Source organism: Phalaenopsis equestris, unplaced genomic scaffold (assembly GCF_001263595.1).
Source record: "Phalaenopsis equestris unplaced genomic scaffold, ASM126359v1 Scaffold001029, whole genome shotgun sequence".
NCBI lineage: Eukaryota > Viridiplantae > Streptophyta > Magnoliopsida > Asparagales > Orchidaceae > Phalaenopsis > Phalaenopsis equestris.
The window spans coordinates 66,717-92,016 of record NW_018165468.1 but is presented as its reverse complement, the minus strand read 5'-3'; the positions used below and the strand labels follow the sequence as shown (position 1 = coordinate 92,016).

At 35.3% G+C, this 25,300-nt stretch overlaps 1 protein-coding gene across 1 annotated transcript in view; it reads left to right on the top strand.

Annotated features, from left to right (window-relative positions):
- LOC110032797 (probable receptor-like protein kinase At1g49730) overlaps window positions 1-25,300 on the top strand; it is a gene marked incomplete at its 3' end in the record, with an annotated part of 106,327 nt that overhangs the window by 14,979 nt on the left and 66,048 nt on the right. Inside the window, exon 2 of the mRNA XM_020736552.1 lies at window positions 6,312-6,863. Coding sequence (XP_020592211.1) covers window positions 6,312-6,863 — 552 coding nt within the window. The remainder of the gene's footprint in view (window positions 1-6,311; window positions 6,864-25,300) is intronic.

The following is a 25,300-nucleotide window of genomic DNA, read 5'->3' as shown; positions in this document are numbered from 1 at the left end:
TACTCAGACTTCATGAGAAAGATACAACAAAACACAAATTTCATATATAAAAGAAAGTTCATACAATACTAATAAACAAATAACACTTATCTGAAACTCTTTCTCAAAGCAAATCCCTTGTAGCCTCTTCTAGAAAATGTATGAAGAAGAAATCTTTTACTTTTTATCTTCTTCAACACTCTTAGAGAAAAGTTCACACTTAATCTCACTACAAAACTCTAAATTATAAGAACAATGGACTCTAATGGTTGTGAAATGAAAAATTGAAGAATGTGTGATGTGTAGAAGGTTGAATGGAGGGGATGAAATGGCAGGAAGAGTCTCCTTTCTGATCAATTTTGGTCCCAAATAAAGCCTAGAGTTGGTTCTCCAATATGTGCCTCCAAAAACTCTTTAAAATGCGTCCAGATTCGTCGAATCTTCTAGAAATCGAGGTTGAGCCGACATTGGCGCCGTCGGCGCTAGTGTCATGTAATTAAATTCATCTTCTCTGTCAAACGACACCGTTGGCGCTGAACAAATTTCAACTTCTTCATTTTTGCTCCGAATTTCACCCTTTTTGGTTTAAGTCCTAAAATTCAACAACCTACAAGAAACATAAAAATAACTTCCATTAAATTTCAATATCACCAAAAATGAGTATAAAATATGGGTCTAAAAAAGCATATATTTTTGGTTTATCAAAATCCTCCAAACTTACATGTTACTTGTCCTCAAGTAACTCCTCTACTATATAAAATATGACTTATGATAAAGATTTTAACATTTAGATTTCCATATCTTAGTCCACTAAATACAATAACATAACTTAAGAAAAATTCAAAATAACTCCAGTTAATATTAAAGGTGTAAGAATATCCAACAATCAAGTCTAAGATTTTTGATTCTCTATTCTTTTCAAGAAAAAATTTCAAATTGTCATATTAAAGCCACTTTAAGTATTTATATGAAAAAGAACTTCATAAAACTTTACTAGTAAATGAGCTAATACTTTAATAAAAGTTTAGAAAATGTAGTCAAATCTTCTTCCTTAAGTTGATTCAAGTGAAACCAATTTTTAATTAAGCATCTCCTCAAGCTTCTCGCCACATCTTTTCTTTACTTTTTCTTTTCTTTTCTTTTCTTTTCTTTTTCTTTTCTTTTCTTTTCTTTTCTGTTCTTTTATTTTTTTTATGTGTGAGGATTATTATATCTGGATAGCCTTTAATGATTTTGAACTTCACAATCCTCTTCTTAAAGTAAAAAACTTTTCACATTTCTTCACTTGACAAATTTATATTAGCTTAAAGATTTCATAAATTTTAATTCTTTTCTTCTTACATGAACCTTTAAGATTTTTAATATTTTAAAAATACAATTTTCTTTACTTAAAATAGAAAAAAATAGTTTTTTTCTTTTATACCAAATATCTTAATCTCTAAAATTAACTTTTATTATTGAAAATTTTCACTTAAGTCTACTATATATTTAGAAACATAAATATAGTTATCTAAAGTTAACCCTTAATACCACAGATCATGTTAAATTTAAATTTTTTTTTGAAAATATAGCAAAGTGAGGACAAATAAAATTAAGTTTCTTTAAAAAAAAAAATTTTTCCTCCTAAAACTTAAATTCTTAAAAGATTTAGCATGAAGAACTGAAAAATAAAGGGTGAAAGAAAACATTAAATACCTAAAGAAAAGACATACCTGTTGAAGGGTCTGATTTTGAAACTTTAATTCTGAAATACTGCAGATACTAATATAAAAAGCTACAAGCTTAAAACATTAAATTACACATAATACATATAAAAGTTGCTGAGAAAGAGTTCATTACAATAAATTTAACAAAATACAAAAATTAACAACATAACTAAATTGAATTCCAGAAATGAAAATTGTTTTACAAACTACAGTTCACAAAGTAATATAATAACAAAACAGAGTCTCACAATCTAACAAACAGTCTCAACAATATAACAAAAACAAACAACATTTGGTGGCAAGATTTGAAAAGGATTTAAAAAAAATTTATAATGGATTTACGCGGCAGCCTATTCAGTGGCCACTCCGCTGCTTGTGACAATCTTTGGTGGCAAGATTTGAAAAGGATTTAAAAAAAAATTATAATGGATTTACGTGGCTTATAGCCTATTCAGTGGCCACTCCGCTGCTTGTGACAATAAGAGAAAAGAGAGAGATGAAGGTTTCATTCGTTGCGTGTACCTCCTAATAGAAATGAGGAGAAAGGGCTTGTCGTACGAACAAGAGAGGGCTATGGATTTCAAAAAGGAGACTGGTGCAGGAGATGGGTTGCGACCTATTAGCACAAGAGGGATCATAGTGAGAGGGTTGCATTTGATTCTTAGGGAGGCTTTGTGAATCAATATAGTGGGTTTTCACGTACGATTGGAATAAGATGGGACACGTACGATTGGAATAAGATGGGACTTTCGTTCTTGTGTGAATGGGAATGAAGGAGGGAACGCGAGCAAAAAATGAAGAGCTCCTTTCGGCACATCACACTTTAGCTAATTCGTGGAAGGGACATTTTGGTTGGTGGTTGTATCTAGGGGTGTAAACTAGTCGAGTCGAGCTCGAGAAATTTTTGGCTTAAGTTTGAGCTGGAGCTTGATTAATTAATTGAGTTTGAGGCCGAGCTCAAGCGTAATTTTATGAGTTCGAGATTTCTTACAATCTGCTTGTTTTTTATAAAAGAAAGGAAATAATATTAATTCAAGCTAGTGTTATAATAAAATGATAAATTGAATGAGCACTTAAGAGATAAATAAAAAGAAATCACTTGATATAAAATATAAATTTTTTTTTTAACATTTTTAATAGTTTAAAAATGAAGCGTTGAATTTTAAAATAATTTAAGTATTTTTTATATTAATAATTTTAAACAAGCTAGCTCACGTGGTAATGAGTCGAGTCGGGGTTGGCTGGAGCTTCGCTTTTTAGCTCATTGAGTTTAGTCGAGTATTTTTTATATTAATAATTTTAAACAAGCTGGCTCACGTGGTAATGAGTCGAGTCGGGGTTCGCTGGAGCTTCGCTTTTTAGCTCATTGAGTTTAGTCCATGTGGCCCTTATTAACCTAGATCCAAGCTGACTCACGAGTCAGCTTGGTTCACTTACACCCATATTTGTAGCCGAATGAGAATTAGGGATCAGGCTCACGATTTTTAAATTTTTTTTTTAATCTGTAATATTTCTTCTATATAATTATTTTATATGACATCAACCATATTTGATCCTGTTAGGAGAGTAGATGTTGTGATTAAACTTATGTTAAGATAGGAAAAGGCGGACCTAAAAAAGTTTGCGCATAATATATAAAAGATGATCTTAATTTATTAGAATTAAATGAAAATATGACATTCAATAGGACACAATGGAGAAAAAGAATTTATGTAGCCGACTCTATGGGATAAAGGGTTGTTGTTTTTGTTGCTGTAACGTCCTATGATAGATGAATATGATTAGGTTTTGTTCAAACTTCATTTTTAAATTTATGTTAAGTTTAAGTTGTGTTTAATTTAGTTTAATTTTAAATTTAAATTAACTTGTTGCTTAGTTTATTTCAGGTTTAGTATAAATTTTTGTTTTTTGTTAGAGTTTAAGTTAAATTTTATATGTTTCAGTGTAGGATTTAATTTAGTTTATATTTTGAATTTAGATTTAGTTTTTTATTAGTTTATTTAAAAATTTGGTTTGGTTTATTTTAATTTTAGTTTACATTTTAGCTTTAAGTTTATTTTAATTTATGTTTAGTTTTAATTCAATGTTTATATTTATTTTAAATTCAAGTTCAAATTTAGTTTTAATTTTAGATTAAATTTAGATTGATTTGATTTCGATTTTGGAAGATTTTATGGGGTGTAAATTGATCTACTAAGGCACGTTGAACAGGCTAACCCGGGTCGACTCAAGTATTTGAGTGACTTAGAAGCCATGTAAGTTTACTCTTAACCAAATCTTTTAGCAATGGGGTTTGATTTATTTGTTGGGTTTCAGAAGGTCACTATGGCCTTACTAGGTCATGTGGGCAATATAACCTGGGTGAGTCAAAGTGGGTCCAAGAGCTCTTAGGAAAGCTCCTAATGGTTTGAATTAGATTCCAAAGGTCAAGGGTTTCAAGGGTAACATAATAATACATTTTTTTCCGTTAGGGTGTTTTACTCCTGGTTCTTAATGACCTAACCATGGTCAGCTTAACTTTAATTAATAGAGTTAAGGACCGAAGTGAGTTCATATTAAACTAACGAGAAGAGAGATATGAGTTTGGGTTCCAAGTTTATATTCAACCATTAACTAGTTCTCTGAGGAAGTCTTTTGTAAGGAATTCCTAGTATTTGATACTAGGATCTAAAGATAGACTGAAGAATAGGATGTGCCGACCTCATAAAAAATGAGGTTGTATCCACCTTCTAAAAATTTTTTGCTCTTTAGGATTGTGATTGTATGACAGTGGTGGATCTATATAAAAATTTAGTCACTGATCAATTTATTGTGTTGTGAGCTATTTTTACTTCTGAGACTCAGAGTCAGCGGAACAAAAGTATTGCTTTATAGCCTTCAGGAAGAATACAATTGACATGCTCCTTAGCTTGCTAGCTGTTGCTATATAATCTAGATAATGTATGGCCTAGAGGATGTCAAGTTCATTGGTGAGCCAATTTTCCTCTTCAACGCTAGATGCAAACTGATTATGTATTTTTCAATAACCAAGGCTCATATAGGTTGGTGATATGATCTCTATGACTAAAATTCTTTCAATGCTTGGTGATGACTTATGATTATATGATGGGAACTTTGGAGAGCTCAAATGAAGGATAGAGTTAGATTTTGTGGTGGTGTTGAAGGCGGTCCAGAGGTGGAGGTTGAGTGGGAATTATTTGTTGGGGTTGTATAATGACGGAGGCTTGAGAAAGGTTAGAGATGTTAGGTTAAGCTTTGGAAGTGAGGTTGGGATATGTTCTAACGGTTAGGGTTTGAATTAGCCGCCAAGCTTCACTAAGGGATTTGGCACAGGCAAAGTTTAATATTTCATTTTGCAATAATAAAAAAAATGTATGTCAGGTGGTTATATATAGGAAAAAAAGAACGAAAAAAAGAAAACATTTTTTTCATTGATAATTTTGGTTATGTCATAAGAGAAAATGGTTCATATTTCAACTGATTGCTTGTTTGGAACATTCAACCACTGCTATTTAAATGGTGATTTGAACTTTTTCCATAACTTATTTTGGAGGGAAGAGAGGTTGGCCATAAATGTATGGAAAGTAGGGTGACACTTGATTTGAGCACTTGTTGGTAAATGTCAACAATGTCTTGATCTTCTCCCTTTCTTCAAAACTTTTGAGTAATAATGATGACGTTGATGTGGAATTTTGATTCAATGCTCTAATGGATATGATCATACGTTTGTACTACATCAATGGGTTTAGTTGTCATTACTCTTAGAACACAAACAGGCTTTTAGCCTAAAGGTTGTAAGAACAGCTTGGTTTAAAAATATAGATAATAACTATAGTTCCTTTTGTCTAGAGAGTTAAGATTGGGTATTTACAATAAGAAATCTGAATATTGAGTTTTCCTTTATGTATTACCGCTTGTCCCTAAAAAAGAAATGACTAAGATTATAAAACATGACTGCAAAAAGATACTCTGAAGAGGGAAGATTGAAATCAAGCAGAAATATGGATGACGTAATGAGCTTTACTCAAATAGAGTTTGCCTCTATATTAACTTGCTACCATTCCTTCTTGAATATCCTCGTGTTTCTTGCTTTTCTTTCTTGTCTGAGTTATTTTTCCACTCTGATAAAGATGGGGCTATACTTGTTTTTCTGAAGTGGACAAATTGATATATTCTTCATAAACTCATAATTGCGAATGATAATGCTATTGTGAAAGGTGAAGTGCGACGATTGAAGTGATCCAATTAGTATCATTATGGCTAAAGTAAAATGCATCTCTCACCCTTTATCTTGACTGCTGCAGAATCTTTAATGTCAGCATTTTATGGTATTTCTCAGTCCACCTTACTTTCTAGATTCCTGTTTTGGCCTTATATTATCTGCCTCTACAACTCAAAATTTCTAATTTAAAAAAAGAAAAAAAAAATGAAAAAAAAAGATAAAAAGAAATAAAAAGTTCTACCATATGTTATATACTAAGTTATACAACTGTTTCTATATTGCAGAAAAATGAATTCTTTGGTCACTAGATAGGATTTCTTTTTTTTTATATGTGTTCATCTGGTTTCATTTCTTGTTTATAGAATAACTATCATTGACTTATTGATGATAATTTGCCTGAGCAGTTTGTCCTCTGGATTTTAGCTGGGCAAATTTTTCCTCGGCAATTTCTGCTTGTTCGGATCCAAATGAGAGGGGACATTGCTGCCGCTACATCAATGCCCTTGTTACAATTTCTATTGCACATTATGCGAATGAAACGGGCAAGCTAGGGGTTCCATCAGCATTCTCTGAGATTTGCCTTAATTCTGTTTCTGAAACGTTTGGTTTGCATGGAGTTCCAGACAGTGCTCTAGTATTTTGTGGCCTGGGCCCGAAGATTCAAGTTTCTTATCAGTGCAGTGGAAGGGGAACTGTGTTGGAGATGATGCAGTCCCCTAACTTTAGTGATGTTCTTAATAATTGTGAGATGCCACTCACATTAGAGGATAATTGCAGGAGATGTTTAAACTCGGGCATTTTATATCTTCGTGGTCTTATGGGCTTAGACAATAATGTTGCAATGAGTATGTGTCGTGATGCAGTTTTTGTCGTCCTAGCAACCCAAGTTGGCAATGTGTCAGCCGTTGACATGGCCAGCTGTTTTTTTGGAGTACAAATGCCACGCAACCTCCCAGGTACAAGAATGTTTTACTTTAATTGCTTTAGTAGACTTATTCCATGCATGAACTAAGTATATGTTTAGTTCCTTTTTTCTCTACTTCTTAACTAGCTAGTTAAATTATACCATAGATGTCACTATAATTTTTATATACATTCTTTGTGGAATCAAACTTTGTGTCATCAAGAAGATTTAGTGAGAAGATTGATATCATCTATTTAGTTGTTCAAATTATCTTTTATAATGACATTTCTCTTATATTTTCTGAATAATTAGGTTGCAATTTATATTCCTGTATCTCTCTGCTTTTAATCTCTTAATCAACATATGGCTGTTTAGCGTGCTTCAGTTAAAAAACTATGTTATTCTCCTGTCAATTGAAAAAGCAAAATGTCTTTTAAATTGCTAAAGCATTATTTGTTAACATTACGGAATTACTAAATGATTCACTTACTCTTTGTGCTTTGTAATTGTTACTGCTTTTCTTTTTGAAAAGCTGTTATAATAAATTCCCGTTGATTAAGGGTGCATTTGGGAGCACTTTTTTACTGCTTTTCTTTCTTTTTGAAAAGCTGTTATAATAAATTCCCGTTTTAAAAATAGAGAAGCAGCGAACGGTAGCAGAATGCTCGGTTCCACGTATCTAGCCGTGCTCTAGATTAGAATATACCTTGGTGCCCCACAACAATTTTGAAAATGACTCATTTTATCAGCGATATTACCCCTCACATCTCCATACTTTCGGCTTCGCTATGGGCATTTGCTATTAGTGCATCTTAGTGGCCCTCTTCGCTTCTCTCCTGTATTTGTTGCTGCCACTCTTTGTATACATTTCTAATGAAAGCCTTACCTCCTTTCTCATCTTTCTCTGTGGTGGCGGTTTGGTGCTTCTATTTTTTCTTAAGTGGTTGTGCCTTGGGGTTTCTCAATTTTTCTCTTTGATGGTGGTTTGGTGCTTCTCATTTTACTTATGTGATTGTGCCTTAGAGCTTTTCTGTTTTGCCTCTTTGGCTTTCAGTTTCCTTCTGTGGTCGTGGTTTGGTGCTTCTCGTTTTACTACATCGATTGTGCCTTCGGGCTTCTCGATTTCCTCTATGGTGGTGCTTGATGTTTGTTGTTTTACCACATTGGTTGTGTTTTTGGGCTACTCACTTTTCTTTTGTGGTGGTGATTTAGTGCTTATCGTTTTACTTATGTTGTTGTGCCTTGGGGCTTCTCAGTTTTTTTCTGTGGCGGTGGTTTGATGCTTCTCGCTTTACTTATGTGGTTGTGCCTTGGGATTTCTCAGTTTTCGTCTGATGTCTTTTTTAAATTTTGTTTCAAATCTTATAATTACTTTTTAAATTATAAACTAAATTATATTATTTTCTTGAAATTTTTTATCTACATGATGTATCAGATCAACTGTAACAAAGAGTTTAGCATATAATAGATCAACGAGCTTGAGAAGCATATAATAGATCAACGAGCTCGAGAAGCATATGATAGGGATAGTCAAAGAAACTCTAGCTCAAGAAACATTATTATGCGCTTCAGTTGGCAGCACCTTCATGCAAAAGATGGAGACTGGGCAACAATACCAGAAGAACCACCCCTTCACAATACCAGAAGAACCACCCCTTCACCAGCCTTGGTGGAAGTAGATGACTCTTATTATCTTGACAATGCAGGTTGAATTCCATCGGATAATAGTAGGCAAAGATACCTTGACACTCTGCAACCTTGCCCATCGAAGAATGCTTTATATAGAGAAATCTCTAAAGCTTCTGAATGCTTTGAGATCCTAACCCTGGAATCCCATCGGGGATTATCATATCCCTTTGATCATGTTGCTTCATTCAACTATGCCGTGTATCTATTGAGAGTGAATGATGCTTCGAATGCTTTGAGATGCTAACCCTGGAATCCCATCGGGGGTTATCATATCCCTTTGATCATGTTGCTTCATTCGACTATGCCGTGTATCTATTGAGAGTGAATGATGCTTTGAAATGCTAGCTCCTTTTCATGACTTTGAAGGAGTCTGCCCTTCGATGGTTTAACAGTTTGTCATTAGGAGTAATCATTTGTTTTGTAGAATTCAAACATAAGTTTATAACACGTCCCGCCAATGCGTAGAAACCTCGCAAAAGCTTTGAAATGCAACTTCTCCATAAGCATGGGGAAATCCTGTGTGCTTTCATGACCTGCTTCTAGAAGGAGACGCTAGAAGTATGTGATCTAGAACTCACAATAGCCCACATTGCCCCAGCTTAGGGACTGAGAGAACGATCATTCTGCTACACGCTGGGCCTACAACGACCAAGGATGTTAGCTAGGCTGTCGGAACTTACTAACTACATATTGGCGGAGTACAACTCATCATCGAACCCCTTGCGAGTTGAGCCTTAGAAAGGCACCTTTGAAGAGGAACTTCCAGAGAGTCGAATGGAAGAACTGTCACCCGCAGCCGACAACCAGGTCCATATTTGAAGAGCATTGTCCTTGTTGCTTCTAAGGGAGGAGCCACATGCCAGGGAGAAGATTTTTTCCTCTGGAAAGACGAACCCAATATGTGGAAAGGCAAAAGGACCTCCACTTGGATAGAAGATCTCCGCCACCAACCAATGAAATATCCCAACGGATGTCACTATGAGTTTTAATGGTAAAAGTCGTGGAATCCATAATAAAATAAGGAGTACTTTTAAAACCCACGTTGATGGAGGCAAAGTGATACATTTGAGATCTGAGAAGGTAGCGTGCCTACCACATGTATCACGGGCATGATACAGAGGAATGCTGCCACATTAGAAACATAATCGAAGAACTGATGAAGGCTGAAAAGCTGAAGTGATTTATGGAGCATGGAGCAATTAGTTTGAGACAAGGAAAACTCTAGTAGAGGAAAATTGGAACGAGCTCGCTCATGCCCAAACAATTCATATCATGAGTGTCATTCCAATAATTTTTGGTGGAGATGGGATCAAATTTTCTTGTTAGACTAGTTTGACAGCATCATCCTAGCGGCGATTCACACATTAACCCTTCATCATCTTAGCTGAAGTAGATTTGCTTTCTAAAGGAAAACCTCCCAAGGGCACCATCATAGTCATTGCCTCAATTGCCAATTTTCAAATTGACATTATTCTTATTGACACAAGAAGTTATATCAATATTTTGTTTCAATCTATTTTTGATAAAATGAATTTAGGTACCACACGTCCATTGATCAATACTAGACCACTTTATGGCTTCTCAGATGAGGAGACACTGGGAGTCATAGTCTTTCCCATCAGTTGGGGAGATGGCAACAAGCAGTTCACTGCCTTATTTGACTTAATTATCGCCGATTTACCATCAAATTTCAATTCCATCTTTGGTTGTCCCCTCAACTTTTGTAAGCCTATGGTCTCGACTTATTACGTAGTAGTGAAGTTTTTATGCGAGGCTGTCGGTCGCCAAACTGTTTGGAAATAATTTAAATTTAATTTAATATATATATATATATATATATATATGATTTTGGAAAAGTAGTATTTTTAATTTTTAAAAATAATGTTTTAATTTTGAAAACACGAGGCCAAACTGGTCCCATATATACAATAATTTAAATAAGTGAGCATAACACCACAAGTGATGTATCTATCATGAGGAATAGACGTTTTACTTCATTATAAGACTCGATTAAATAAACTAAGACATTTATGACATCCATTTTAGTCTGCGAAACCTTTTATGTTGACCGACTAGTTCCCCTATCTAATATGAAAAATTAGATAGAATTTATATTAAACTGAGTTCCAAAGTTTCCTATAGAGACAAATCTCTATAGTTAATTATATCTTAAGTGACCGAAGTCATTTAAGAATACTCTCGATTTAGATCAATGGTTTTGCTTATTTAAGAATACTCTCGATTCTGATCAATGGTTTTGCTTTCAAGAATTTCAAAATTTGAGGCTTTTAAGATTGATCATTGGAAGTTCAAAAGGGAATGAATCAAATGAGAATTATTTTTAGGAATCCAAAGAAATGAAAGATAGAAGATGTCATTGATCCGAGGGGAAATCTCGGTAATTTCTCAAGCTATCCTACTGTTTGACTTCAATTTTAAGAAAATATTATTTGATGTTTCATCCTGCCAGTTTTTTTATTTAGGGCTTACACTTTCATGACACGGTCATACAAATAACCTAGAAGATACAATGATTTATGTCGTAACGAACGACAACCTCGGAGCCTAAAGCTAGTTAGGGCTTAAATTGCACAACATGGTTGTGCAAAGACCCAAAGATAAGCTGAGGATTTATGTCGTATTAGACAAACTATCTCGAAGTCTTATGACTTATTGTTTAATTCTAAGAAAATGTTTGCTGTTGTAGACCCGTCGACTCTTTCAAAGTTGTTCTTGTATACATTCTGTCATGTTGCCCACAGAATTAACTCCAAACTTTTCGTCGAAGTGACAACTCCGGGTCTTCAGGTTTAAGGTTTTACAGTTTATGTGACAAGTTTTGTTATTGTTCAAGTGTTGTGGGGGGGTTAAAATTGATTAGAGCGGCATCGGTTAGGATCCCACGGTTCCCTCATTCCGGTATCACTATTTGTTTTTGAATTTGTTTAGTTTAAACAAGTTGTTAAACTCATTTAAACTGGGGAGATATCGTTAGCAACCGTAGGTTACCTCATCCGAGGGACTCTTGTAAATTCAAAAGAAACATAATATGTTTGTTTGCTGTTTTGAAAAATGTTTAAGTTTGATTTTAATTTTGAAAAATGTTTATCTTAATTTTGAAAGTTGTTTGTTTTGACTTTTGAAAATTATTTCAACCAAGCATGCATAATATATTAGAAGGCAATGGTAAATGACATTAATAAAATGACAATAAATAAATTCTAAATGCGTACTTGTTATCTTTTCGCTGCCTCCGCTGAAATGTTATCATTCATAATCACACATATATTTTTAAAGTGTGAAGTAAAAAGAAACAGCTGCCAAGTAGTAATGAAACCTTAATGATTTAAATTCAAAATATACCACAGTTCATAACTTAGTGGGTTCTTAGAAGTTTCAAGGATGATTTTCTTGAACAAAGCATAATAAGTTCAGTTGTTCTTCAAAATATCCAAAAGATTATAAAAGTGTTCGGGGCATAACCGTAAACAACTTTTATGAATCATTTAAACCATTTCGAGTTCATTTGAACTTATTACTTTGTTGAATAGATAACCCCGAAGTTCATTATGTTTAAGTCGTGCTCAGTCCTATACCTGAATTAACTCGTGAGAGAGGGGATAAACAAGTTTGGGCTTGTAGTGTTTGAAGAAAATTAATTATGGTTTATCTTCCAACTAACCCTCAAGTATCTTCAAATTAAATTTAACTCACTACAAAGCTCTTAAGTCATTAGGGGTGAATGTGTAATTTTAGAAAATGTTATATTAAGAACATTTAGTTAAAAGATTAATCTATAACTCAACCATTGTTTTGGGACTCTAGATTAGTAAGTTATAGACTTCCTAACCTAAGTCCCAAACATTTAAATCATTCGGATTAATTTCTTCTTCCAATGTTTAATAATTTGGATAATTAAAGTTATACCCTTCTTTTCTGAAAGGTGAAGGTGAGTGGGTTTCTACCTCTTACCCTCATGTTTCAATCACTTTAGAATGTTGCTTAGCATCAAAATATTACCCTTTTAAGTTCTTAGCCCATCCTAAATTTTAATTTGGTGAAAAGGTGAAAATTATAATTTTGCCCATAAGGCTCCTATCTTCACAATTCTCTTAAGTTAATTTTTATAGGTTTGGAAATTTGCTGACCTATCTCTCATTGGTTAATTGAGATAACAAAGAAGAAATCATACTTTCTGATCTTTATTTTAATTTCTATAATTATTTTAGTCAAAAAATTGGAATTTCCAAAGTTAATTTATTTAATCAATCAAGGTAAAACTACTGTCCTTAGGAAAATTATTGGAGGTTCACCTAGGTCAGAGGACTACCTGGGTTAAATTTCATAATTGTTTAATTATATTTTAATTTTTATAATTATTTGTTTATTTTGATAGTTAATTAATAAAAAAAAAATTTTATTTTAAAAAAAATTAATTTTATATTTTTCATTGAACCCTCTGATTTCAAGGAACTCAAAGAAACTTATTTTATATTTTTCAAATAGTTATTTTATTTTTTATAATTATTTTAGTGAAAAATTAGGGAAAATATGTCTTAGTCATTTAAAAATTCATAATTTCATTAAGAAAATTAGGAAAATATTCTAATTGGTCCCAAGTGATCAGGAAACAATTTGCGACATTTTGGTGTATTTTTTATTTTTGCGATTTTGAATTGTTTTTAAATTAAAATTTAGCTAAAAAATGAACTATTTATTTTAACATCAATTTTATTTTTCTTGAGTGTCCCTGATCACAAGGAATACTTCAAACCACTTTTCATAATTTTCTTAATTTTATTTTATTTATTATACTTATTTTAGTGCAAAAATTCCGTTTATCTTGAAAAATACACTTTGATATCAATCATGTTTCAAATGAGTTTCAAACTTTTACAGAGGCTTAATACGTTCGTTATCTTCACTATGAATCAATTTTTATGATTTTTTTAAATTATATTTTACTTATTTAATTTTCTAAAGGTTTAATGACTTAAGTTAGGAAATTATACTTTTAAAAACATTTAAACTTAGGTTTTTTTGTCTTATGCTCCTAAGACCACAATGAACTAAGACAAACCTCATATTTTCCTTTTTTTTTAATTTATATAAAAATTAGGGTTTACCATGTTAGGGTTGTTTTCTGAATTTGGAAAAATCAGAGAATACTCCTAATCACAGAGAGAACAAACTCTGCAAATTTCATAATAAGATAATTAATATTTAATTATTTAAGATGTAATGAAAATTTATAGTATTTAATTAATTTAAAAATAAATATAAGGCAAATTATTTTTATTTTTGGTCCAAATGATTCTCCTCTGTTTACTAAGTGCAAGGGTATTTTTATTTTATTTTATGAATTTTCTATATGAAGTTATGAATTTTTGAAGTTTTTGAATTATTTAAATCATTTAAATAACTATTTTCCTACTTATCCGACTCAATGCCAACACAACATAGGACACGTCGAAGCTCCACGCGGTGCGTTCCCATTTGATGCCGCCTTTTGAGTCAGCACCATGTCAGCCCGTGCTTTATGTTCTATCTCCTCGTCCGACGCCATATGGTCCGTTGATTCGGTACATGCGCGAATGAATGACATCTGTTCATCGTCCTCATCTAACCTAAGTCGAGAACCACACATTATCTAAACCTAAGTTCTCGCTCGATACTCGACCAAATTGCATGGGCTTTGATCCCATAGCTTCATTTAATCGAGACGAACATATCAATACTCTTAAAAGCATATGAAATTAAACTCATCTTCACAATTGGTGAAACTGAGCACAATTTTAGGGTTAGTGAGCTATACCTTTGCCCAAGAGGTGAGACCTTGATTTAGTTGGTTGTAGACATTCATTGTGACCTCACGAAGCTCCTCCAAGCGCAATTTCAGTTGAGGTTGAGCCTGGGCAAGAGTTCGATCAAGGGGTGGTTCGGGTTGGTTTAGGAGTGGGTTAGAGTGCTCAAAGTGAGGTAGCTTCGATGGGAAACTTCCTCGTTTGGTCTGGGGAAGTTGTGACAGCAATCAATTTGAAGTTTGGTGGAGTCTTGTGGAGTGACGGAAAAATTCCTGAATTTCAAGCTTGAAATTATGGTTTTACAGTGGGTGAGATGGCTAGAATTTGATTGGAATGAGTTTAGGAGGGTCTTGGGAAGCTGTGAGAGCAATTTGGAGGGATCTCCCTAAGGAATTGACAACACTCTTCCAATGGCCGAGAGAGGGGTGGTTTAATTAGCCATGGAATTAGGGCTTAATTGGCCAAGCCAGGGGATGGAGAAGGATGCTTAGGTGGAGGGCTGAGCGGCGCAATTCACCAATGGGGGTGAGCTACATTAGATGGGTAGACGTTTAAACCAAGGATGTCCTTCTCGGTTTTGGGTTTTTCGGCGACTAGGCCGGCCGGCCAGGCCAGGGGAGGTGGCTGGCTGGTTCAGAGGAGGGCAGGGCTGAGTTAGGGAGGTCAGAGGAATGGTGATTAGCTTTGAGGTTTGATGTTTGATGGTTGATGGCATGGGGTAGAGAGCTTAGCCAAATTAGGGTGGAAGGTTCCATGATTTGGGGGACCCTCGATCCATGACTCAAGATTTGGTTCATGGATGATTAGATTGACATCCTAGGGGTCTTAGAAATGACAGAGATGATTAGGCTTGGTAAATCAAAATGTTTAAGTTAATTTAGAGTTTAGGCTTCAAATTAGAGTTTGGGCTAGAAATTGAACTTGAGCTTGGTTTAAAAATTGATTGAAGGCTTCAATTGGTCTAGGGGAATGCCATGAAGGATTTCAGAAGTGAAATTGGGGGAGTTGAATTGATTGCAAGACTTGATTTAATGGCATTTGGTTTAGGGTCAATTTCGGGGTAATTGGTTTGGGCTTGGATTTAGGTTAGGTTAGGGTTTGGGTCTAGACCAATTGAGAGTTCAAATTTGTCTAGGGGAATGTTATAAAGAGTTTAGGATTCAAAATTGAGAGAATTGAGTTGGTTATGGGGTTCAATTTGATGAAATTTAGGGGTATGGTCAAATTGGGGATTTTGGCCCAAAATTGAAATTAGTGTTTGGAGGTTGGTTCAATTGGGCTCCAAATTGGTGTAGACTGGGATCAGATAATTTGATGTACAATTTGGGTTTGAACTTGGGTGAAATTAAAATGAATTTGGTGAAAATTGGGGAATTTGGCAAGTTAGGGGTAAAATTAGGTTTTTGGTCAAAATTGGTCAAATTTAGGGCAATTGGGCAATGTCGGAAAGCTTCAAGCAATGTCGGGAAGCTTCAAATGATCTTGGGGATGAAATTGGGTGGAATTAGGGTTTTTGCAATTTTTTGGGTATGAGGGGTATTTTTGTAATTTTGGGGAATTTGGGGTAATTTGGTCAATTTGATCGACTTGGAGTAGTTTGATATGATTTCTGAAAAGAATGTGAGGATCTTGGTCAGTTTTGAAAATTTACGGTTTCATAGGCATTTTGATAATTTTGGAGAAGTTAGGAGCTAGAGAGTCAAAATTGGGTGTTTAGGTAGAATTGAAGGTCACTGGATATGCCAATCATGATGATTACCTTATTTGAGCCATGGAACCAAGGGGAAGCCCATTTTGGATCCTCCATGTGTTGGTCCTAGCTACCCTAGCCAGAATGCTAAGTGCTTTTAGGCCAAAGGATTGGATCCTCCATGTGTTGATGATTACCCACATGAGTTCCCAAAAGAGCAAAGGGAAATAGCTTCAATGGGTGTAATTTTAGGATTTTAGGACAAGTGCATGTGTTGATGATTACTCACATGAGTTCCCAAAAGAGCAAAGGGAAATAGGTTCAATGGGTGTAATTTTAGGATTTTAGGACAAGTGTGGAATTATGATGTGCTCGAGTGTGTGAGAGACCAAACTCTAGCCACCCAGGGTTGCTCTAAGTTCAACAATCCTATGGGGACTCATTCTTGAATCCTCACATGTTGGCCTCAACCTTCCAAGCGCTGAGGTTCATGACCATCAATGTGGGTTTCAAGAAGAGCAAGGAGGTGGTTTGAATTTCTATGTAGGTGGGTTCCATCTTTAGTATTCTAGGATAGTAAAAAAGAAAGTCCTATAACTAAATCCTAAGTACTAAGAGGAAAGAAAGACTTCACCAAAATTGAGGTTAACAGAGGCAGAAGTGACCCCCATCCAGCCAACCTTGACAAAATGCACGCCTACTATTTTAGTCTTCTAGGATAGTAAAAAAAGAAAGTCCTATAACTAAGTCCTAAGTACTAAGAGGAAAGAAAGACTTCACCAAAATTGAGGTTAACAGAGGCAGAAGTGATCACCATCCAGACAACCTTGACAAAATGCACACCTACTATCTGTGTGGTATAAGTAGTGTGCATCAAGATGCCTTGGAGCTAGACGTCCAATGAGGCGTTTGAGGAAATCCTTGCCATAGAAAGGGATGCCTCGAATAAGCATAATCTTTGACATAGGCCTAAAAGATGAGCTCATCAACATACTCTAAGTGCACTACAATTTGTTCACTTGGTTCGCTGAAGAGATACCTGGAGTCTCTGTCTGTGTTGTTTGTCATTCATTAAATGCAAGTCCAAGGACTTGACATGTGAAATAGAAGATACAATCGATATCACTCATATTTTTCGAAACTATTTTTGAAATATTGCATTTTGCAATAAAATATAAATTTATTTTGAAAACTATGCATGTAGGCACCTATCATATACAAAAATGTGATCTATCATCTACAAGTATTGAAGCAAAAGCACTATCGTCATCTACATGCATCAAAAGAAAAAAGCCATAAATAGGTCGCTTAGCATAAAAATGAGCCACTTTCTTACATTCATGAGGCATATGAAAAAAACAAAACTTGTTTAAGTTCAAAAGGAAGGCGAGGTACGAAGTTTCATGTGGTCTTTGGCGCCAAATATCCCTCTTCATAGTACAACTTAAAAGGTGCATAATAGCTTGAAGCTCCACTTGAGCACCGTCCCAATGTTGAAATAGTGTCTTGAAGCAATAAGCCCAGCTCCTTTCTCGTCACAATAATTGACCCGGTGCTCGCCGCCCTAGAAAGTAGAAGAGCATCATCGACGTTCACTTTAAGTCATTCAGTAGGGGGAGAATGTTAGAAAAGGGTAGAGAGGACTAACCGGGGGGGTCCGACTAGCATTCCATTTCTCGTGAAATGCAAAGAGTGGCATCATCGTAAGTGCCTCAAGAATGATAGCAGTAATAGTTGTTAGTGTGCCATACAAATGATTGTGGATCATTGCGTTGCAAGCTCTCTAACATTGATGAATAATGTAACAAAAACTTCGAGTTTGTGGATGTTCCGACTTGGTCGCCTTTTGGAGCTTGTGCGTGGCTTCCGGGAGGCTATTGAAGGTCGGGATGGTAATACTCCAACTTGCCATAATATCTTTTACCCTACAAAAAAGAAAAAAGTTAGTAGAAATACAATCACGATCCTCCGCATCCGACCTTTCCGAAGGGCATACCATGGAATCCACAAGGATCCTTTTGGCAAGCCAAACCCGAGTGGGAATGGCATCATGACACATTCTTCACCAAAACATGCCCTTTCTTGGGTGTAATTTCAGCTTTTTGATCCAACTGAAGTTATTGCCGTAGTTTGGGAAGTTGGTTTCATAAGCAAGTGCAGTAATTGTTCTCCCCGAGTGCCATCTTGAGTTCCAAGAAATCCTCCTATTGTTCACTGGAAGTTGGTACTTTCATAATGATAGCCATCATTTCATCTCCAAAAGCAATTTTAACTTTGTTTCAATTCCAATTACCATCCTCCAGTTGTGCCGAAACCTGCAGCCCTTAAGGATCTCAGAATTTGCTGACAGGGTCATTTCGCGAGGAACATATATTGAACGCAAACCAGCTCCAAAATTTTGATACTACAACGGGTAGAAGGGCAGCAATACCATCACCTAAAAATTTTCAAGTTATGGAAGTGTTTCGCTTGTGATTGCAATCCCATAAATTGGTACCATATTTACTTGTTAAAAATTGGTGCAAAAGATATTCTTTGTCGTGTAAAAAGGGCCATGCAAGTCGAGCCCGTAGAGACCTCTTCCAATCCTTAGAGGCATGAACGCCAAGTTCTCCATTTTGTGAGGCTTGACAGAGCTTGTTCCAAGCAACATAATGAAGGCAGGCTGATTAGTGTTCTTGCACCATAAAAACTGTCTGCATTTGCGCTCCAAATCATTGAGATAATAATCGGCACTTCGGTGTGAGTGAGAATGTATTTGGGCATGGTAAGGAGAGAGGTATTGATGAGGGTGGTGCTTCTTGCAAGAGATAGTTGTCACATTCCAAAAACATTTAGCCTTTAAGAATTCTTCTGCATAATTTTAGTGAAGTCCAATTTTTTTAGTTTCTTTAAGGCAAGTTTGGTACCAAGATACCCCAACTCCTCGACATGAATGAACTTCAAAAATATGGAAATTGTCTTTCTTTAGCAAATTTCGGGTGGTTTTGCTAGAAAGCATACTGAATTTGGAGGTGTTAATGCGTTCACAGGTCCAATCGCAATAGTCCTGTAGAATTTTGTATAGGAGAGTTGTAGCTTGCATGTTAGCTTTGGAAAAAATAATGATATCATCAGCATTAAGCAGGCATGAAAGCGGAGCAACCCTATTTAGTAAGGCTGATGCCGATATGCCTCTGGCTCTTTGAGCGAGGGCTAAGGAAAGAAGTTTAGCACAAATAATAAAAAGATATGGAGAAAAAAGGGCATCCTTGCCGAAATGCACAAGCCGCCTCGATCCACTGAGTTTGTTTCCATTGATGAATACCGTGAATCTGGGAGACTCAAAACAGTGGAGAATACACACTTTAAAAATATCTAGGCAACCCTAACCCTCAAGAGACTTTGGTAGAGTCCCCAAATGCATTTTTCATAGGCTTGCTCCATATTGATCTTAATTGCCATGAGGCCAGTTTGAGCTGTGGAATGTTTCAATTTATTTATAACTTCTTGAGCTATGAGATTGTGATTGAAGATGGATCGATGCAGGGTGAAAGCTCCTTGTTCAAGAAAGATAAATGAGGGTAGAGTAATTTTGAGCGGGTCGCCAAGAACCTTAGCTATCACCTTTTACATAGTATTGCATAAGCTTATAGGCCTGAAAAGCTTGGGAGAATCAACATTATCTTTCTTAGTGAGGAGAACAACAAGTGATTCTTTCCATTGGATTGTTATATGATTAGAGATGAAAAAGTCATGGGCGGCCAAGAGCACTTTCGTATTGATAATCAGCCAAAAGTGTTTTTAAAAAGAGATTGTGATCCTGTCGAAACCTGGTGCCCAATTCAATCCTATTTCCTTGATGGCATGCCAAATCTCTCCATCAGTGATGGGGGTAGTTAATTTAGTGGCAAAGGGAGCAACATATTGCATGACTTAAGGGAAAATCTCCCAACCACTAGTAATAATTTCAGACTTCTGCCACTTGTTGTTGAAGAACTAAAGGCGTTTTATATGATTGTTCTTGTAGTGAGATGTTGCCACCGTGAAAGAAATGCGAGTTGTAATCAACTACATTGAGCCACCTCACTTTTGCTCTTTGCTTCCACCATGAGGTAATGCGAGCTAAAGTAACATTAAGTTCATGCACATAACCTTGAAATTTGGCTTCATCATCAGAATGAATGCCGACCGCCGAGCACTAGATTTCTTGCAATTTTGAAATTTCAGCCTCAAGCCAAGTCTTACAGGTACTGAGATACTTCATCTTTTCTTTGCTCCAGAAATGATCTTTTGCAGTCCTATATACCTCCAATGGAGAATATCAATATTTGTGCTAAAATCAACTTTAACCCAGTTCTTCTGAACAATATGTCATGTCGTAAGGTACGAAAGCCAAGTATATTCAAATCAGATGATACAACACAAAAGTTGGTTGATTTATATCATGGGAGATGGGGCAGTGGTCGGATGCTAATCCCATGCGTGATAGTTGCGAGAAGAATGATTTGCAACGCAGTGGAGTTGGCTCAAATACAGTTATGCCACACCGAGATCTTACTATGCCCGTCTTTATTGTTGCTCCATGTGAATCTTAGACCAGAGAAGCATAAGTCATGCAAGTCATTAATACCCATGAAGTCAAGGATGTCTTGCACACTCATGTTGAATTTAAAAGGTTTGCCAGCCTTTTTGTGGTCTTGGCTAACATTGTAGTTTAAATCTTCTCCAATTAAAGTGGGATGACTGTTGTTGAGCAGCGAGGTGATGGAATTCCTTAATCCGTGGCGAATTAGTGGAACCTATTATGGAGGTGCAGAAGTTGTTGGCAGTTGAATATATCAGGGAGGTGTAGTACCCTGACAGATTGACTAATGTGGTGATGGTATCAAAATCAAACGATAAGTGACAAATGTGTGTCGGCTTCACCAGCCTCAATTCGACTTGCCATTATCAGAGGTTGATGCGCTAGTCAACTTTGCGGTCGGACACTCAACTATGAGTTCTATGATGCCTTTTCTAGGTACCAACCTAGCCTCAATTCGACTTGCCATTATAAGAGGTTGATGCGCTAGTCAACTTTGCAGTCGGACACTCAGCTATGAGTTCTATGATGCCTTTTCTAGGTACCAACCCGTTGATACGAAGAAAACATATTTCATTAACAAAATTGCATGTATTACTATAATATAAGATCTTTTGGGCTATTATACACAAGCAATTCTAATTAACAAACCGTGCATTGTTGGACACGGATGCGGCTCCAGCATGTGTCGGATGATACACCGAAAATATATGCATTTTTAAACACATATTTTATACTAATTTTTGGTGATATTACACCTTAATGGAAGATATTTTGATGTTTTCTTGCAGGTTATTGATTTTTAGGAGTTAAAACAAAAATGAAGCAAAAAAGATAGAATTTGGAGTCAAAATGACGTTTTTGAAGAAGTACTCAGCGCCGACCGCGCCAATGGCAGCGCCGACCGTGCAGAACAGCTGAAATTTTTTACTCAGCGTGTCGACGGCGCCAAAGGCAGTTCAACCCCCGTTTCTAGCAGAACAGCTGAAATTTTTTACTCAGCGCCAACACGCTATACTAGTGTCGACGGCGCCAAAGGCAGTTCAGCCCCCGTTTCTAGAAGGTTCGATGTATTTGGACGATTTTTGAAGAGTTTTTGGAGGTACCTCTTGGAGAACCGACCATGGGCTTTATTTGGGGTCGAACTTCATCAAGAAAGTGACTCCTTTTCGCTCCAAAAATGTTTCACCACACTCAATTTTCGTCATTCTTCATAATCCATTTTCATTCCACCACCTTATTGGAGTCCATTTGTAATTTTTCTTTTATAGTTTAGAGTTTGTGTGGTGAGATTTAGTGTGAATGTTTCTGTAAGAGTGTTGGAGAAGGAGAAAAGTGAGAGATATCTTCTTCCTGCATTTATAAGGAAAGACTACAAATAATTTGCTTTGAGAAAGAGTTTCAGATAAGTTTTTTTTGTTTATTAGTGTTGTATGAACTTTCTTTTATATATGAAATTTGTGTTTTATTGTGTATTTCTAATGAAATCTGAGTAGTTCCCTCTATTTTCTCCCTACTATGAGATATGGTGAAATGAAGAAATAATATGATATGCCAATATTAAAATATAAAATAAATTGTGATAATTTTTCAACTCTAAACTTAATTTACTTTTCAATCTGGCCAATTGAATTGTTAAAATACGTTGTGAAACATATGATCCGGGAAATAGAGTATGAGTTCTACAACAGAGTGAGGATCACATTTGATTTCATGGAGGAGAAATTTGTTCAAGGAATTGAGTGCAAATAAATAGAGAAATATTCTTTGTTGGGTGTAGAATTGGAGAATCTTTAGGGTGGCAGACTAAAATCCCCAATTCGGTCTTAGTGTTTAAAAACTAAAGCGAGAGTTAGCCTTCAGGTGAAGGGAAGTGGGAGCCGGTATCCTCCTAGCCTAGCCACGGATTTAGGGACTAAACCTAGGATTAGCCAATGATTTTTTATGCACTTAATCAGGGTAGAGAATTATAATTGATCCTATTTAGCATAATACATATTATAAACATTTATTTCATCTCATTTCACTTGAACCTCATTGTAGTGAGAAAAATGTTTTTTCACATAAGAAATCTTCATTACATAAACATAGTAGATTAGTATTTACTTTTTAAACTTTGCATTTCTGTTTTGCTAATAGTTAAGTACTTTAATTTTGATAACATCTCAACATTCGAAATTAGTGACAGTGATTTCGTTTGATTATCTGTAAATTTACTAGTAAAACCTATCATTGCCAATTTACACCTTCCCTGTGGGATCGATATTTGGGGCTTAAATACAAAGTCCTTTAGTACTTAACGATACGTATACTTGCGTAGAATCTCATTATTAATTGTCTATAATTATATATATTTTACACAACTTATTTTTCATACAAGGATCAAGTTTTTGACGCTGTAGTGGACGCTGTAGTGCTGTAGTGGTGTCAACTTCATAAATCCTTACATATAAAAATCAGGATCATCAAACACGATATGGAAATGTTGGATTTAAATAATATTAAAAAAATAGTATACCACACGTCCTAAATTAATGAATTAAATTTTTTGAAAATTTTCTTATGACTATAATTAAAAAAATATGTTTTTATATAAATTCTAAGAAAAATTTAAATACATGTCAATTAACTTTTATGTATTTACATATCTAACACCTAAATTTCAAATTTTATGTATATGCCGCTTTACATATATATGAAAATATATATTTCACTTTTTAAAATTGAAAATAGTAATATATTATATCTGATATAAAAGATTTGAGTCACATAAAATAAAAATCAAATTTTAGGTGTTAGATATATAAATACATATGAATTTGGTGCCAAAGAAGCTAATGTTTATTTTATTTTTTTAATGAATAATTAATTAAGTGGAATTAGATCTTGATGTAATACAAAATAATATAAACTTAATTTATACATTTTGATTATTTTTATATACAATTTTGTTTATTTTTAAAGAGAAAAAATCAAATATATAAAATTATATTAACTATAATAGGGGATAAAAGTGATGGTAAACAATCTCTGTTTGGGACGGCTATAAAACACCGCCTCACTGTGCGGTTTGGTTCGTGAGTTTGGATAACTTACCGTTTTTATTTTCCTAGATACGGGCCCGGGGGTCGCGTCTTGGATGGCGTTCGACGATTCTTTATTCCCGTGTGCGCCTATTGTCTGTCTCCTCCCTCTCTCTAACTCGATCTGTCTACCATCCCCTTCCACTACCGTCCCTCTCCTCTCCCTCGCAAATTTCTGCGATCTCTGTCGTAGCCACCTCCCGCGGCTCTCTCCTCCCGTTCTGTCATGGCATCCGCATCCCTCGTTTTCTTCAGCTCTTCTCTGTTTTGGAAGGAGAGAGCCAAAAGGAAAATCAAGAAAATTTTACTTCTCCTTCCGAATCGATGCGGATCGTTGCTGGAAAATCAAATATTTTTGTTCCGGATCTTTGCTGGAAATTGATTCTGGATTGATGCGCCTCCTTCCCCTTCCTTCTTAAAGTCGCCACCTTCTCTTCCTCTGGAAGACACAAACAGAACTAGTACAGAACCAAGAGAGCTTACCCATCATACACTTGTAATTCTTCCATGGCCAGTGGGTCTTCTTCTTCGTGTGACCACTCAGTAGAGGAGGAATACATTGACATGGATATAAGCTCTACAAAGGTCTGCTGCTGTCACATATCCTCTACAAACAACAGAGAATTTGTGTTCTATCTTTTAGCTAATCCAATATCACATATGGAGACCACCATCTCCTCTGCTGATGAGCTCTTCTACAAGGAAAGCTTCTTCCTCTCCAACTTCCTCAACGCTTTGAGATGGTAGAAAAACCTCATGAAAATTCTGAAACTATGTATATTTTCAAGACGCTTTCCAGCATTGCCACAGAAAGAGAAGCCTCGTGTTGCGGCAGTTGTGAGCTAAACCGCAGTTGTGCAGTTAAATCAGATAAAAGGAAATCATATCATAAAAGGATTAGAATCATTAAGCAATAATTGCTCAAGGTACCAAAAGCTTATTGGAAGTTCCCGATCAACAAAGCACTGCGCTTAGAGTCAAATATGGCCAATAAGGATGGAAAAAGTAACAATGCTGCTGTCATGCAAAACAACGTTGATAGAGAAGAATTAACAGATGGTTGCATTCAAAGGAATTCCCCATAAATGTTGAAGAAGAGCAGCAATAAATGAACTCAGAAATGGAGAATTAAATTCTGGGTGCCATAGCTTACTGTAAGATGTCTCAACAGGTCTGTTGAAGGAAGAGTTTGTAAATGAAGGAAGAGTTTGTAAGTGACAAACATTTTGTTCATTCAAATAAAATATGAAATTATTCCCAATATAAGTGTCTTTTTTTGGGATTTCTGAGTCAAAAAAGAAATTATTCACTATCATTATCTGAATACTGAATTACTGAGCCAAGAAAGAACAAAGCTTAGTTATGGAGTTTCACCCTTGAGCTTCTTCTGGATTTAGAATGTTCTTGGGAGAACCAATTTTAAGTAGATCTTCATATGCAAAAAAAAAAAAAAAAAAAAAGCTACCGAAAAAATTAGCTAATAATGTAGTTCTTCATAAATGAGCAATTTGGTCAACATTGATTACAACAACAACAACAACAACAACAAAGCCTTAATCCCACTACGTGGGGTCGGCTACATGAATCCTTTTTCTCCATTGCATCCTATTTAGTGTCATATTTTCATTTAGTTCTAGTAAATTAAGATCATTTTTAATA